This window comes from Musa acuminata, chromosome BXJ3-8, assembly GCF_036884655.1.
Source record: "Musa acuminata AAA Group cultivar baxijiao chromosome BXJ3-8, Cavendish_Baxijiao_AAA, whole genome shotgun sequence".
Taxonomy (NCBI): domain Eukaryota; kingdom Viridiplantae; phylum Streptophyta; class Magnoliopsida; order Zingiberales; family Musaceae; genus Musa; species Musa acuminata.
In genome coordinates this window covers 10504998-10520629 of record NC_088356.1, presented here as the reverse complement: position 1 = coordinate 10520629, position 15632 = coordinate 10504998, and the positions used below count along the sequence as shown (strand labels likewise).

The 15632-nt window shown below is 48.6% G+C and overlaps 3 protein-coding genes across 6 annotated transcripts; 1 reads left to right on the top strand and 2 right to left on the bottom strand.

Moving 5' to 3' along the window:
- LOC135645795 (uncharacterized) lies at positions 1–3418 on the bottom strand. 4 transcript variants are annotated; one of them, XM_065164535.1, is made up of 4 exons: positions 1775–3418; positions 1497–1671; positions 851–1361; positions 1–487 (listed from the first exon to the last, which is right to left on the bottom strand). In XM_065164535.1, the coding sequence occupies exons 3-4, from the start codon at positions 1331–1333 to the stop codon at positions 65–67; spliced, it is 906 nt and encodes a 301-aa protein (XP_065020607.1). In that variant the 5' UTR covers positions 1334–1361; positions 1497–1671; positions 1775–3418; the 3' UTR covers positions 1–64. The 4 variants fall into 4 exon arrangements, with proteins under 4 accessions (XP_065020607.1, XP_065020606.1, XP_065020609.1 ...); XM_065164534.1 differs by having other exon boundaries at positions 1986–3418; XM_065164537.1 differs by having other exon boundaries at positions 851–1365; positions 1497–3418.
- A 5537-nt stretch (positions 3419–8955) lies between these two features.
- LOC135645792 (uncharacterized) lies at positions 8956–11905 on the top strand. Its single transcript, XM_065164531.1, has one exon. It carries the CDS (start codon positions 8956–8958, stop codon positions 11791–11793), a length of 2838 nt encoding a protein of 945 aa, XP_065020603.1. The 3' UTR covers positions 11794–11905.
- On the bottom strand, positions 11823–15632 carry LOC135645794 (uncharacterized). Its single transcript, XM_065164532.1, has 2 exons — positions 12598–15632; positions 11823–12532 (listed from the first exon to the last, which is right to left on the bottom strand). Exons 1-2 carry the CDS (start codon positions 13177–13179, stop codon positions 11921–11923), a joined length of 1194 nt encoding a protein of 397 aa, XP_065020604.1. The 5' UTR covers positions 13180–15632; the 3' UTR covers positions 11823–11920.

Below are 15632 nucleotides of genomic sequence, written 5' to 3'. Positions count from 1 at the left end.
TGAAAGAAAGGTTGGTTGACGTGATCAATGTATTGACAAGGTACCATGAATGAAAGAAGTTCACCTAGTCAAGTAACATGGCCACCTTATCCTTCAAGCTGCTCTTCCTTTTAGTCAGCAGCACCTCTTCTTTCCAGATTGCCTTGCTCGTGGTGGATGGCTCACTAGGTTTATGGGTCAAGTTCATAGTTTCTGTAGCCACTGTTCTGTTCTCATGCTCTTCGGATGTAGGTTTCTTGAGGAGAGGACCCAGAAGGAGATCCAACATATCTTGAGCAGCATCTCCTGTTCGCGGAGTAGCTTGGGGAAAATTGGGGCCTGAAGTCTTCGTGCATCTTGATAATGCTAGGCTGGGGCAGGCAGTTTGGCCAGGACCTGCTCCTCCGATGACCACAGAGGAATCTGAAGAGCATGGAGGATCCATTTCTGATCTGGGTTGCTTTGCAGTCGATCTTCCGTGTTGCTTCTGCCGGTCAGCATTTACATACTGCAATAAGATGACAGAGAAGTAATGAGCACACAAATGTTATACGATTCCAGCTAAGAACATGACAACAAAAAATAGAGAATAGTTTTGAAGTATAACAAAAAAAATATGGTAGAATTCAGAAAGCAAGAGCCAAATGATACTCTAATACCACGCATGGTTTGTGCAGTGTGCAAGACAACAATAATACTAAAGACCCCCAACTCGAATTCTGGGATTCCAACAGGTGGTAACTCGGGATGTCGACATAGCTACTAAAAGGATTCAATGCGGCAACCGGCATTCCGCAGCTCACAAACAGATACAAACTATACAATGATGCATCAGTGCTTACAGGAAATAACTAAACATTATGACAATTACCTCTTCCGCAATCCGCACCAGGTCTTCAACCGTGAGCTCGATTTCGCTCTCGCTACTCGCTGGAGAGCAAGGAACCACACTGGTTTTGGACCTTTTTTTAGACTTCCTGCTTTCGATCTTTACGGAATTAGCCGCATTATCGACTGTTGTTTCGCCTTGCTCAGTTTCTTCTGTTGTAGGTTTTGTCTCGCCTATTCCATTGCTACTCAAGGAACTGTCCTGGCCGACATTTCTTCTACTTGCTTTTCTCTTTCTTTGTCTAGCAATGGTCCTTCGAGTCGCTTCAAACTCATCCAAATGGTCGACAGGCTGAGCTGGCTTTCTTTTCTGCGTTCTGGCGGTGGACCTTGGCTCGGAACCAGCATCTTGCAATCCATCTCCTGCCCCATAATTCCTTTTCTCACCGGAGTAGCTTGCCCTCGCCATCCAAATGGGCAAACGTCTTCTCTTTCCGGCATCAGTGTCATCGACTACTTCAGTCATATGCTTTCTTCCAAGTCAAATATCAACACTAACTAAGACCAACAAGGGAGAGAAAAGGCAGTTAAATTCGCATGCTGGATCGAATCTAAGCAATCGTTTATCCAAATTGGAAGTGTAAGACATCAATTAGCGAGATAGTACAGAACACGTTTATTCAACTTACATCAGGAGATGATCATTTACTGAGATTTTATTGCTCGACCAACTTCAACCAGAGATCTCATGGTCAGATCCTTTTTCTGGAGCCATAGACTGGCTGGCACAAAAGAAGCTATGACTCGTGAGTACCCTTCCCTTTGACGGTCTCCTTGCTTCTGAGAGTACTACCTTCATTCATTCTGCCATGATTGATACCAAGTTGGCAGCGCAATCACCGAAGAGCTCGAAAGCACAGATCCAAGAAAATAACATCGAAAGATCAAACAAGAATAGCTATTTTACTTCGTCGAGATGGGTCTCGAAAGTAGCACAGTTACCACATGAAATCGCAGAGGACGACCCTAGGAATCGGGTGTCATCCGAAGCCGTAGAGGGAGGTCCAAAGGAACCCAGAACGATAAACCCTAACCCTGATTCCAGATTCCAAGAGCGGCGAAAAGGAAGAAAAATCACGAAATCTCAAGGAAGGTGGAAACGTTTGTCCTAAATTTACCTGCAAATCAGTTCGCTTCTCAAGAATCAAGCCGCAGGAAACAGACGACGAATCGAAAGCAGAAGGGGGGAAAAAGCAAGCGAAAGGTTGTAGTCCTATTGCGGGGGCAGAGATCGAGCCCATTTTTATTGGGCTCGAGCCCATCTTGCATCGGGCTGGGAACCGGATCGAGCGTCGTGTCCTCTTCCTCTTCCAATGCAATCACCAGCGTCCTCTGCAGCAGCTACTAGATGCAATCCCCAGCGCACTGGTTCACCGTGGCATCAAGATGACGAGACACGTTGCTCCTTACGCTGTTCATCCAAAGAAAAAGGTCTTTTGTTGCTTTGCAGAGCAGAGGCTTGGGAGCGGCCAAAGCATAGATCGTGCGTCACTATACGCACAGCTTCATACGATCACCAGGAGTTGGGTAGCCCCGACATCAGATATAGAGCGAGAGACACATGTACGCTGGCTACAAGAACACGACAAGCCAGGTAGGGCCAACATCTTCCTCTCCTTGTGCTCTGATCCATGTTTCCATGATTGGTTTCAGGTCAGGATTTCTACTGCAAATCTGACTCTTTCTTGCGTTATTGTCTGTGCTTGTGATGCTGAAATCTATTCCTCCATTAAAGGGGCAACCTTGTCCTGTTCCGCAAAAAGCATAGCCACCTCTTAGTATTCCCATCTCGTTCTTCCTTCTCTTAACCTCAAACCCCAACCCACTCCTCAATGTGCAGCTCTTGTGTTACCACTTTCTAGTTTGATCGTGCCCAGCAAACAACTCAATTCTTATCTTCATCGTCTCTGCGACAGTAGGTGACATCCTCCTTGCTATGAACATACTACAAGAGTCTGTGTGTGTGCAGCATTGGTTACGATGAGTGGTCCGTTGCCATGGTGATGCAGTGAGTGACCGCTCGCATTGTGCCTTCATCCTGCGGTGTGCATGAGCAGGCAAGGAGGAAGACCAGTCGATGGAAGGCATGCAAAGGAAGGGATGTGTGCACAGGATCAGGAAGTGCGCGGTCGATCTGCTGTCGATGGAGGACGATCTGATCGATGCCGAGGACGAGGATGGGTGGGAGCTGACGGGCAGCGAGCTTCGCCTCAAGTCCACATTCTTGTACTGTGATCTCCACCAGGTGATCGCCAGTGCCGGAGAAGAGCGCAAGAAGGCTCTCACCCTCCTCGCCAACAAGCTCTTCTACCGCCTGGAACAGGAAACTCCTCTTCACCTTTTCTCTCTGTGACAACCTCTGCTACTTTGTTGTTAGTGTCTGGAGGAAGAAGACGAAAGTGGTCGGTGTGTGTGTACAGGTTTCTCATCTGATCTCTTTTCCTGTTTCTGCAAATGGCAGCTGGATGAAGCTCTCAAGAGCAGAAGCACCTCTTGGACACACGTCTGCTACCGCGACGCAACCCATGTGTTGCAGGAACTGATGGCAGCTCTCATGCCCCTTTCTTTGAACGAGCATCAAGTATTCTCGAGTTCCTTCTTAAAAGGAAGTGAAGCTGCTCTCCATCATTCACATGGTCACTGTGAAGAAGAGGTAGATATCCGGCAGTTGTTCAGAAGAAAACGAGGAACAATTACTCAAGCAGACTTGGATGATATCCAACATAGTGCAGAACAGGCTGCTGCAAATAAGAGATGTTACAGATCCAACTTGAAGGAGACGAGCTCAGGCTGCAAGAAGGATCTCTTCCCTACAATGAAACACATGGAAGACACACATGAATCAAAATTAGAACTTGATGGCAATAAATAGTGCAGAACAGGCTGCTGCAAATAAGAGATGTTACAGATCCAACTTGAAGGAGACGAGCTCAGGCTGCAAGAAGGATCTCTTCCCTACACTGAAACACATGGAAGACACACATGAATCAAAATTAGAACTTGATGGCAATAAGTTAGAATAATGTTGTTGCAATGTAACAGCAAGAATAATGTTGTTGGAACTCTGACGAGAATTGTGCTAGGATCAATAAACAGGGAGCTTCAAGATCCTCAAGAAAAAGTGGAACAGGAAGATAAGTAAAAGAATCATATTACTTGCATGACACCCATAGATGTCCAACTGTATTCATTGGTGATAAAACACTCGTACTTGAATATCCGTTCAGCTTATTACACTATGAAGATAAATATTTATTCTCTAGAACTAAGAATTTGTTGAACTGCAAGCACCTAATAGTGTTAGTGTTACAAAAGCATTTACAAAGAAGTTCTATATCGTAATCTTGATATGTACGAGTGTCAGGTCCTTGAGATTCTTATTGACTGGCTCTTCAGTCTCCTCTGGTGTGGGCATGCGATCTTTATGCTCTTATCGAAAGGCAGGTGTATCAAAGAGAGTTTTGATCACCTTCATAAGAAGGTTGTGTACTTACAGTAACCCGGTCACTTGGTGGCACCAGGTCACCAGCAGCTTGGTTCTTCCTGGAGATAACTGTTGCCATGTCCATGTGCCTATCAAAAGAGAATATCACAGAAAGACAAAAGATTTGAGGATAATGTACATTTTGATATATTATATTACTAGTTGAGCAAGTTTACACAGTTTAGACCAAGCACCAAGCAATAGGAGTTCATGATCAGAATCCTGTGTATCAAAATGGCTCATTACTGAAGCAGCTTATTCATTACTCGATTGCACACATATCACAAACAGCCATTTCGGAGTATCAGATACAATGCTAGAGAGTTAAGCTGGAAACAAACATTTTTATTTACAGATGTAACTTCTAATTTTGAGGCTTGTTAAAAGTAACAACAGAAAGCAAAAGAGAGAACTATGGATGGTAGAGAAAATCTCCTCTAAAAAAAATTTTGATTCGTCACGGACTAGATGGTGGATAATAGAATGGCATTTGGATCAAATGGCACAAGTAGAGAAACAAGCATAAAAAGGCTGAAATGCTACCTTGAACAAGTTTAAAAGATGCATATATAGATACTACTTTTTTCCAACCTTTTCATTCCCATTTACAAACATTTGCCCAGCCAAATCCCAATTAGATCATGACCTAATAATACTTGTCATCAACCAAAAATCATCAGAATCTGCAAAATGACCATCAAATAAGTCAAGGAACCTTGATTGGCTTCATGGACACGATGTATTGGTCAATCTCATCCTGTATACAGACCAGAATTGAGGTGCCACAAACTATACACTGACATTAAACCATAAAAAATCATAATTATATCATGAGTTCCTGCTATGCCATATCCCGACACATTTTGTGTTTGTTTCTTGTTCAGCAGCATGACATGTAGCACACTTGCATTTCATGCCTGAAAGTTTCCCAACTGTGGTACGTGGTACAGTATAAATCAGCTGGTTCCCAAAGAACATAGGGCGATACCTCGATCCATCACCTGGCCCCAACAGTGATAGCCTATAATTTTGACAACAATCGACCTACCAGATTCCAGCTTTCCTAGTCTCTTACAATGTTAGATCTGAGAATTGGAAACTAAAGTTAAAAAAGAATCGTTTGTTGTTCTTTCTGTATGATAAGAAGCACCATGCATGTTCATCTGCAGTTATGTTTACTGACAAGATCTGAGTTGATCTCTTTCTGATCTTGAGTACTTCACAAATTATTTTGGATAAACCAAATGGCAATGTGGTCAAAATTAAATCTGAACCAACAACAACAACAAAAGAAAATTATGGTTTATCAACATTTAAGCAGCTATGATAACATATACTAGACTTCAAAAAGGTGGCGACAAATTAATTAAGTGGAAGCTTACCTGACTAGTAGAGCGCAATATGGAATGCAGAAGATTCTCATTGGCATACACAGGCAGTGGAGGCATCTGGCTCATAATACCAGGCGTTTCAAGCATGCTGTTGAAAGAGAAAAATCTTGTTCAGAAGCTCAAACTAACATTAAAAAGCATGAAATATCCACTGGGATGACTATCAGATAGACGATTTGGTTTCAAGTTCTTTAATGATGAAGTTCGTACCTATTTAAAATGGCTGTTATGTTGTTGTTTGTGCGATACAAGAGATCGATGTTATTTTGTATCTGCAGACAAATTAAAAGGCATAAATAACAAAGAACCATATCCATGCTTCTGAATGAAGATGATTACAAAGAGACAATGATACATGCTGAAAGGATAGCACAATCTACCTATTTGCCAAACTAACCAATATGTAACTTACTGTCTAGCAAAATCTTGATCATAGTAAATCAAAATAATGGAGGAACCTATGATAGACAATTGATTATATTTTCTAGTTTACAGTTTCAACATGTAATATACGTTAATAGAGTAACATTGTCTCAATCCTCATCACACTTTAGGTATTCACTAATAAGTATATAAAGTAGCAAGAAATAGTATAAAAATCAAAATACACATCACCAGTCCAGATGGATTTATAATGATAGGAAACCACAGAAATGAATAGGACACAAATATACAAAGTCAATAATTGACAGACAGTGAAGTAAGAAATATCTGTATAGTATAGGCTTGTGTTATAAAAGATGGATTGTAGTTGCTAAATGCTCGTGCTGGATAAATTCATATGTCGACAAACGAGTTATGTGCCTCATGCCACACTTATACTGCTCTAGTTCCACATCACTTTGGTCAATAATTTTTCAGGTCTCATGCATCAATGTATATAAATCCAAGCAACTTCACCCAACAAGGGAAGTTTATTTTATTAATGAGCATCTAAAAGTTCTCTTAATATGCACATTTTCCTGGGTCAAAAATGAATTCCAGATTCCATAACATTTAATCTGCAGGCAAAAAAGTGATTAAATACTTACAGAAAATTAGAGAAATTTAGTGTATCCTAATTAAGAGCATTGATGGTGTTGCACTGATCACTGTGATTCAACATATCCCTCAATGAAAAGCCAAAGAAGTCATGATATATAAAAAAGAATGGTAAATAAGGTTAATTGCTACAATGAATGTACAACTGACCAATGATCGATATGCTTGGACATGTTAAAAGAAGCTTGGATAAATAGATAAATGCATGCACTAAAACTTCCCAAAAAACTAACTAGTTATAAAAGATTATTAGCAATCTGTGATACATGAATCTTGGAAACAATCAGTGAAAATTGAAATTTTACAATGCCATAAGAGTCTTAAGCATCTGATCATATGATTCAACAACACATATGATAAAAGCACCAATGCACTTTTTAATAATGCTTAGCAGATAAATTGTGCTGTATTGAATAAGGGAACAAAGAACAAACCAGTGCAGATAAGTTACTTCATACACCCAAAGGAAATGAATGACAAATTCTGCACTAGTTCAAAGGATAAGACTGCAATCACTTTGCTCCCTACAGCAGAGTAATATATCCAATTCTTCCATCTAGCACAATACAAATGGCATAACCCGATCCTCAGACCCAGCATTCTATGAAAATAAAATATATAACCATTACAGCTCATAGCAAACGAGATTTAAAATAGCTACCTCATTATTTTCACTGTTAACTGCAATCTGGTGAAGAAGTTTTGCATTGTCTTCCAGAAGATTCATTGTTCTGCTGTCAATCACTGGGAATGCTGAAGAAACATGGTTAGAATTGAGATTATAAGAAAAAATAAAATAAATTTGGACCAAACTATCATTTACTAAGGAAACGTCACAAAAAGAAACATGTGTATGCTCCACTGATGGAATAAGTGGTGCTATCTATCACAAAAAGTACATGCAAATACATACTACGCAAGTCTAAGGAGAAAGGCCTTCTCAAAGACCCCTACCCGATGAGGAGCCCGCGCGAACTCGCGGACCGCTCTAAATACTGCCGTTTCCACCGACAGCCCGGTCACGACACCGAGGAATGTCGAGAATTAAAAAGGCAAATTGAGGAGCTCATCCGCCGAGGGCACCTCGGCTCATACCTCCGACCAGATAAAGAGCTCTCGCCACGCCCGGAGGGCCCCATCGAGCGGCACATAGAGGTCATAACCGGCGGGCCGGCGTCCGGAGGGAGTTCCATGGCGGGCGGAAGGGAGTACGCCAGGGCCTCCCGAGCTGAAGCTTCCAAACCCGCAAAGGGCCCCGAAGTCACCTTCCCGACCGGGGAACCTGAACCACCCGAACATGATGACGCGTTGGTGATATCAGCCAGGATAGCCAACGCGCAAGTGGGGAGGATCATGGTCGACACTGGGAGCTCGGCCGATATACTTTATTGGGACACCTTCCAAAAGCTCGGCCTGGTAAAGGAGAACATGAAGCCGGTATGCTCAACACTCACGGGGTTCACCGGCGCCTCAATCTCGTCACTAGGGGTCATCACCCTGCCCCTAACTTTGGGAGTCTTCCCGAAGGCAAAAACGGTGATGGCCTCCTTTCTGGTGGTCGACCTCCCCACGGCATACAACGCCATCCTGGGACGGCCAACCCTCAACAAGACCCGAGCCGTCATCTCAACTTACTATCAAACCATCAAGTTCCCAACCCACGATGGGGTAGGGGAAGTGGCGGGGAACTCCTGGGAGTCCAGGCGCTGCTACTTGACCGCTGTGTCATTAAACAAGAGAGCGAGGGTCCAATCCCCGCTGGAAGACCCCCGGGAGGGAAAAAAACCGACCCCCCGCCCCGAGCCGAAGGAATCCACCATTGACCTGCCGCTGATCGAAGGAAGGCCCGACCAAACAGTCAAAATCAGGTCGGGATTGCCCGAACAAGAACAACGGCAGCTCGTCGGCCTTCTGCAAGCCAACGCCGACATTTTCGCTTGGACCCCAGCTGACCTAGCGGGAGTCCACCCGGAGGTCGTGCTGCACCACCTGAACATCTCGTCCGACGCCCGCCCGGTGAAACAGAGGCTCAGGCGGTAGGCCCCGGATCGGCAACTGGCCGTCCGAGAAGAAGTAAACCGGCTTCTAGCGGCCGGTTTCATAGAAGAGGCAAGGTACCCACAGTGGCTCTCTAATGTAGTCCTTGTCAAAAAACCTAATGGAAGCTGGCGGATGTGCGTTGACTATACCAGTCTCAACAATGCTTGCCCAAAAGATTGCTACCCCCTGCCAAAGATCGACCAGCTAGTCGACGCCACGGCCGGCCATGCCCGGCTCTCGTTTATGGATGCCTTCTCCGGGTACAACCAAATCAGGATGGCGCCCGAAGACCAAGAACACACCGCCTTCCTCACCGAGCAAGGGATATATTTTTACAAGGTTATGCCATTCGGGTTAAAGAATGCCGGAGCAACCTACCAGAGGACGGTGAACAGGATGTTCGCCCACCAGATTGGACGAAACATGGAGGTATATGTCGACGACATGATCGTAAAGAGCCGAACGGCGGAGGCTCATCCTTCCGACCTGGCTGAAACATTCGACACTCTGCGGAAGTTCGGCCTGCGTCTCAACCCCGCCAAGTGCGCCTTCGGCGTGACCTCGGGAAAATTCCTCGGATTCATCATACACGAGAGAGGGATTGACGCCAACCCCGAAAAGATACAGGCCATTATTAACATGCAGCCTCCTCGGACGATCAGAGAACTGCAGCGCCTTAACGGGAGGCTAGTCGCTTTATCACGTTTTCTCTCCCGATCGGGAGATCGATGCCACCCTTTCTTCCAGGCCCTGAAGGATCCGAGGAACTTCCGATGGACGGCGGAATGCGAAGGGGCCTTCGAGCAGATGAAGCTACACCTGGCCAGCCTCCCTCGACTCGCCTCGGTCTCCCCGGGGGAGAAATTGAGTCTTTACCTTGCCGCCTCCCGGCACGCGGTCAGTTCGGTTCTAGTCAAAGAAAACTCCGGCGATCAACTGCCGGTCTACTACGTCAGCCACATGCTGAGCGGGCCAGAAGAACGCTACCCGCCGATCGAAAAGCTGGCGCTGGCACTCGTCCTGTCGGCGTGGAAGCTCCGCCCTTACTTTCAGGCCCACCCGATAGAGGTAATAACTGATCAGCCGCTTCGGCTTGTTCTGTCCAAATTCGACGTTGCAGGGCGTCTCCTCAAATGGGCAGTGGAGCTCGGCGAGCACGACATACAGTACATGCCTCGGACCGCCATCAAAGCCCAGTCCGTGGCAGACTTCATTGCGGAGCTGACCCCGAATACAGGCGAAGAACTCGAGCCACCGCGTGACACGTGGACCCTCCACGTAGATGGCTCGGCCAACGCGAAAGGCGTCGGCGCAGGGCTGGTGCTGGTAACACCTGACGGCCGCTCGATTGAGCGCTCCCTCCGCTTCGGGTTCAGGGCCACCAACAACGAGGCAGAATATGAGGCTCTCCTGGCGGGGCTCCAGTTGGCACTGGAAATGCAGGTGACCGACATACGCGTCATCACCGACTCACAGCTGGTGGCTAGGCAACTCGACGGCGAATACGAGGCCCGGGACCCGACTATGGCAAAGTATCTGGCACAGGTAAAAAGCCTTGCCGCCAAGTTCGCCTGTTTTGAATTGTCGAATGTCCCCAGGAGCGAGAACCAGCGAGCCGACACCCTAGCAAAACTGGCGTCCGGCCCGGCCCCCTGGGCTCGGCCCGAGACCGAAGAACTCCCCCGCCGAGCCATAGAGGTCGTCGCCACCGTCGCTCACGGCACGCCGGCAACTTGGGTACAGGAGATGCTACGCTTCAAGCGGGACGGGACCCTGCCCGACGATGTAGCCACCGCTCGACGCTTGCGTCGGACGCAGGCGTGGTACACCGAGGAAGGAGGACGGCTGTACAAGCGGTCTTTCTCGCGCCCCTTGTTGCGCTGCCTGGAGCCGAGCGAAGCCTGGACGGTTCTGTCCGACATGCATGAAGGGGCCTGCGGAGAACACATGGGCGAGCGAGCCCTGGCGCACAAGGTACTCCGACAGGGGTACTACTGGCCGACCATGCGCCAGGACGCGAAAGCTTTCGTGCGGCGGTGCAGCTCGTGCCAGGAGCACGCCCGCACCGCCCGACGGCCGGCGGTCCTATTCACCCCCGTCGACTGCGCCTGGTCATTCGCGCAGTGGGGACTGGACATACTCGGGCCTCTTCCGCCCGCCTCCGGCCAGCGGAAGTACATCATCGTGGGAGTGGACTACTTTACCAGATGGGTCGAAGCCGAGCCCCTGGCAACCATTACGGAGTCGCAAGTGGAAAGGTTCGTGTGGAGAAACCTCATAACTCGGTTCGGCCTGCCCCAGTCCATCGTCACCGACAATGGACCTCAGTTCGCCGGCAGAAAATTCCAAGAGTTTTGCGCCAAACACAAAATTCAGCTGAGGTTCAGCTCGGTGGCTTACCCCCAGGCAAATGGGCTAGCCGAAGTAACCAACCGGGCCCTCGTCGACGGCCTCAAGAGACGGGTATCCGCTACCCGATCGGCTTGGATCGACGAGCTCCCAAGCGTCTTGTGGGCGCTTCGCACCACCCCCAAGACCCCGACCGGGGAGTCTCCCTATAGCCTCACGTTCGGAACCGAGGCCGTGCTACCGCCCGAAGTAGCCGTCCCGACTCCGCGGACGACAGACTACAGCCGAGAAGCCTCGGGCGAAGGGCTCCGATCCAACCTGGACCTGCTCGAGGAAAGACGGGCCAACGCACACCAGAAAGCTCTTTCTTACAAAAGAGCCGTGGCGAGGGTCTACAACCGGAACGTACGACCCCGATCGATAAAGTTAGAGGACCTGGTCCTGCGCAAAATCGAAGTCAGCCACCCAACCCAAGTAAGGGGGAAGCTGGCCCCAAAGTGGGAGGGACCCTATCGGGTCATCGGAGTATCCCGACCGGGGACGTTCCGACTCGCAACAATGGGTGGCGACCCCGTGCCCCGGACTTGGAACATACAAAACCTTAGGAAATATTTCGTCTAAAGACATAGACACTACGCAAACACAGAAAATCGGAGGAAAAGATCATCTTATTAAAAAGGAGGGGATACAGAAGCCAAAACCCATACACAACCCTCACACCCTCGACCCCGACATACAAAAACGACCCTCACTGCTCCCCCGGAGTCTTCGGGCGGTCGTCGAACGGCACGTCTTCCGGCATATCCACCTCCAGGTCCACGGGGTGAGAGGCGAACGGGTCCCTTTCCACCTCGGAGCCGGGAGGGCACGAGTCGAAGCGACCCAGGGCGATTCTGTATCCATACTCGTAGGATACTCGCCCCATTCGGGTCAGTCCGAGCTCAAAGTTCTCGGACTTCTTGTAGGCTTCGATCGCCTCCTTGTCCTTTGACGGGCGGAGGCGAACCTCCTCAGCCAACGCCTCGGAAGCAGCGCGGGCTTCAGCCTCGGCCTTCTCCGCCCTCTTGAGGAGACCAAGCGCCTCTGACTTCGACTGGCGGAGCTCGGCCCGATCCAAACGAAGGAACTCCTGGAGCTCCTTGACCGAATCGCCCGACCGCTCGAGCTCTGCTCGTAGGCGCGCCGCCTCTTCCTCGGAATCGGTCGCGCGTTTTTCCGCAGCCGCTACCGCCTCGGGGCCTGACCCAGCCCGGATCTCCTCTAGCTGACGACACAACTCGGAGTTGCGCTCGCTGAAGTCCCAGATTATCTGGCCAGCGTCGCGCACTCGGTCCATCAGCGCCGTCGAATAATGGAGGCCCTGTCACAAGAAAATAAGGGTCAGCGCACAGTCACAGGGATGCCCGGAGTTAGCGAAATGCTTACCAATGTCAGAAACCTCCCCGCCTTGTTGAGCATGGTCTCCGAGGGCAGGGTATACAGGTCCCGAGCCAGGTCGGGGTGGAGCACGCCTCGAAGAAAGGCGGCCGAGGGATCTCCCCCGGCCCATACCTTGTCCCCTCGGGACAGCCCCTTCCATCGGGCAACCAGCGGGTCGGAAGCCTCCCCTGTCGGAAGCTCGCCCATCACCGCTGCCCATAAGGGCTCGTCGGCCCCCGCGCGTAACCCGCACAGATCATCCACCGTGGGCAGGTCCGCCCTCTTCCCGGCCGCCCCCTGGCTGGGCCCATTAAATCGGGAAGGTCCCTCGTCCCGAGTGGCCCGCTTGGCGCCCACGATTGTCGAAGGAGTGGTCCCCGCCTTGGTTTTCCCAGGACCCGTCGTCCTCGCCTTCTTTGACGGACGTCCCTCGGGGATCTCCAATGGGGCACCCGCCGAACCGGGCAGCGGGTCGGTTGAGGAACGCGGGGGGGAAGCAGCGGACTGGCGCGGGGAAGAAGCCGACGAAGAGCGACCACCACGGAGGGACAGGAGCTTCATTCCTACGAAGGAGACAAGCAAAACCATCACAAACTGTGAAAACAAATAAAACGTGGAGAACACCCTCTATAAACATACCCACGAAAGCCGGGCTAAGACCCGCCCCGGCTAGCCACTCCTCGGTCATAGCTCGGATGGCTTGAGAACCGGGAAGGATTGCCCGAAGCCTCTTCAAATCCCGACGCTCCTCGTCGTTCAAGCCCGGGACTGTGTTGTCTATCACCCTCCTTCTAGCGCCATTATGTTAGTGTAAACACCTTTTTCTTAGCCGTGACCCGAGAGGTCGTCTCGGCTCGTTCGGGGGTCCGAATGGCGGGGATCTCCCTGGGGCGATGCAGTGACTTCCTCCGGGTGGGGACTCCTTGGTCGCGTGTCCCGGACGGGAGTCCTCGGCTTGACACTTGCACAAAGGTCGGGTCGGCTTGACCCGACCCCTCCGACGATTAAGTTAGAGAGATGCGGTGGCGGTTGTTCGGGGATTTCAGCCTACCTCCTTCCCTCTGGCTCGAGGGCGTTTATAGGGGGAACTCGGCACTATCGGGCGCGCCCTCCCGTCGGTCGGGGCCGTATCTCTGATGGCGTCCGACATCGCCGAGAACCTTACGTATCGGAATGGGGAATCGCAGGGTATGGGCGAGCTTCAACCGCTACCTACTCCTGTCTCGTCCTACTGTGCTGGGTCAACTGAGGGACTGTGGGCTCGGTGAAGCTGACGTCCGTACGCAGACCGTCGCCCTTGTTGCTCTCCCTGGGGCGCCGCGCCTGTCCACGTGCGGGGGACGTCGCCGGGAGTGGGGTTTACCATTTTTTGCCATATCACCCTTCATGGTCACGACATACGATGTAACAAAAATAACATTAAAACTGATGACTATAAGATTTTCCAACTCAGTCAACATGTAAATAGGGAGAGGGGCCCAATCTGACCCCACATAACTGCAATAAACTATCTAATCACTCAAAACTTAGGGCTAATTACATATTACCCCCTGTAATTAGACCTCTTTAGCATCTCGATCCCTAAATTTAAAAAATTTATATTGGAATCCCTATAGTTATGAAAGTGAAACATCTAGCTCAATTTACCCTAATGCCATCGGTTTTACCAACAAATGTGCAAAAACAATGAACAAAAAGATAATTTCAACATCCCAGTTACATTTTCTGTGGTGACGGACGACGACACCGCTGGGGCACGTGGGTGGCTGTTGTGGATGAGGAAGAGCGACAGCAAAAGGTGAGGGAAAGAGAGATGAGGAAGAGGATGACGTAGATGTCAACGCTCTCTGCATCTACGTCGGCGTCGCTCAGTAGCTGCGTCGACGTCGACACAAATGCAGAGCACCGAAAGGGCCGCTTAACATGTGCATCGGCTCCGACACAGATGTAGATGCAGATGCAGAGCATCGCTTGGCATCTGCATCGGTGCTAACGTAGATGTAGATACAAAGCAACGCCACTCTGCATCTGCGTTGGCACCGACAACAACGCGAGGAAGGGTGATGTCACTCTGCATCTGCGTCGGCGCCGATGCAGATATCGAGTGGCCCTTTCGCCACTCAGCATCTGTGTCGGCATCGACGCGGTTGCCGAGCAACACCAATGCAGATGTAGAGCGTTGGTATTTGCATTGTCCTCTTTCTTCTCTCTCTTTGTCTCATCTTTCGTCGTCGCTCTCCTCATCTACAACAACCACCCGCGCCCTCTAGCGGTGTCGTCATCCACCATCATTGAAAACATAACTGGGATATTTAATGTACCTTTTTGCCTATCGTTTTCATGCTTTTGTCGGTATAACCAACAACATTATGGTAAATGGAACTAGATGTTTCACTTTCATAACTATATGGATATTGAAATTATCTTTTTGCCCATCATTTTCGTGCTTTCATCGATAAAACCAATGGCATTATGGTAAATGGAGTTAGATGTTTCACTTTCATAACTATATGGATATTGCAATTATGTTTTTTCCCATCATTTTCGTGCTTTCATCGATAAAACTAACAACATTATGGTAAATAGAGCTAGATGTTTCACTTTCATAACTATAGATATTCCAATATAAATTTTTTAAGTTCTAAGAGCTGGGATGCTAAAGAGGTCTAAATACAGGAGGACAATCTGTAATTATCTCCAAAACTGATGACTTTAAGACTTTCCAACTCAACCGACATGCAAACAGAAATAAGAGAGTGATGTCACCCTACATAACTGCAATAAACTTCCAATCACTCAAATTTTCAAAGAAAAGGTAGGAAAACAACCATATGCCTACATAAACATTGCCATATCCAAACTTAATAAACTGTTTTAAAATAAATATGCATGTTCTCTTTTCTGAACTGCTCATGCACAAAAACTAGGAAACAAACAACTACAAGCATCATATATACAAATAACCAACTATACTAATGGTCATGCACTACAACTTTCTAATAGGATATGTTGTAAAAAAATGTTTTCCGCATTCATGATTA

Coding starts and splice junctions, on each gene's coding strand:
- LOC135645795 (XM_065164537.1), bottom strand. CDS start 1,333: ATGACTGAAGTAGTCGATGACACTGATGCCGGAAAGAGAAGACGTTTG. Junction 488..850: donor TGGTGCGGATTGCGGAAGAG/GTAATTGTCATA, acceptor ATCTTATTGCAG/TATGTAAATGCTGACCGGCA.
- LOC135645792 (XM_065164531.1), top strand. CDS start 8,956: ATGTGCGTTGACTATACCAGTCTCAACAATGCTTGCCCAAAAGATTGC.
- LOC135645794 (XM_065164532.1), bottom strand. CDS start 13,179: ATGGTTTTGCTTGTCTCCTTCGTAGGAATGAAGCTCCTGTCCCTCCGT. Junction 12,533..12,597: donor CGGGGAGGTTTCTGACATTG/GTAAGCATTTCG, acceptor TTCTTGTGACAG/GGCCTCCATTATTCGACGGC.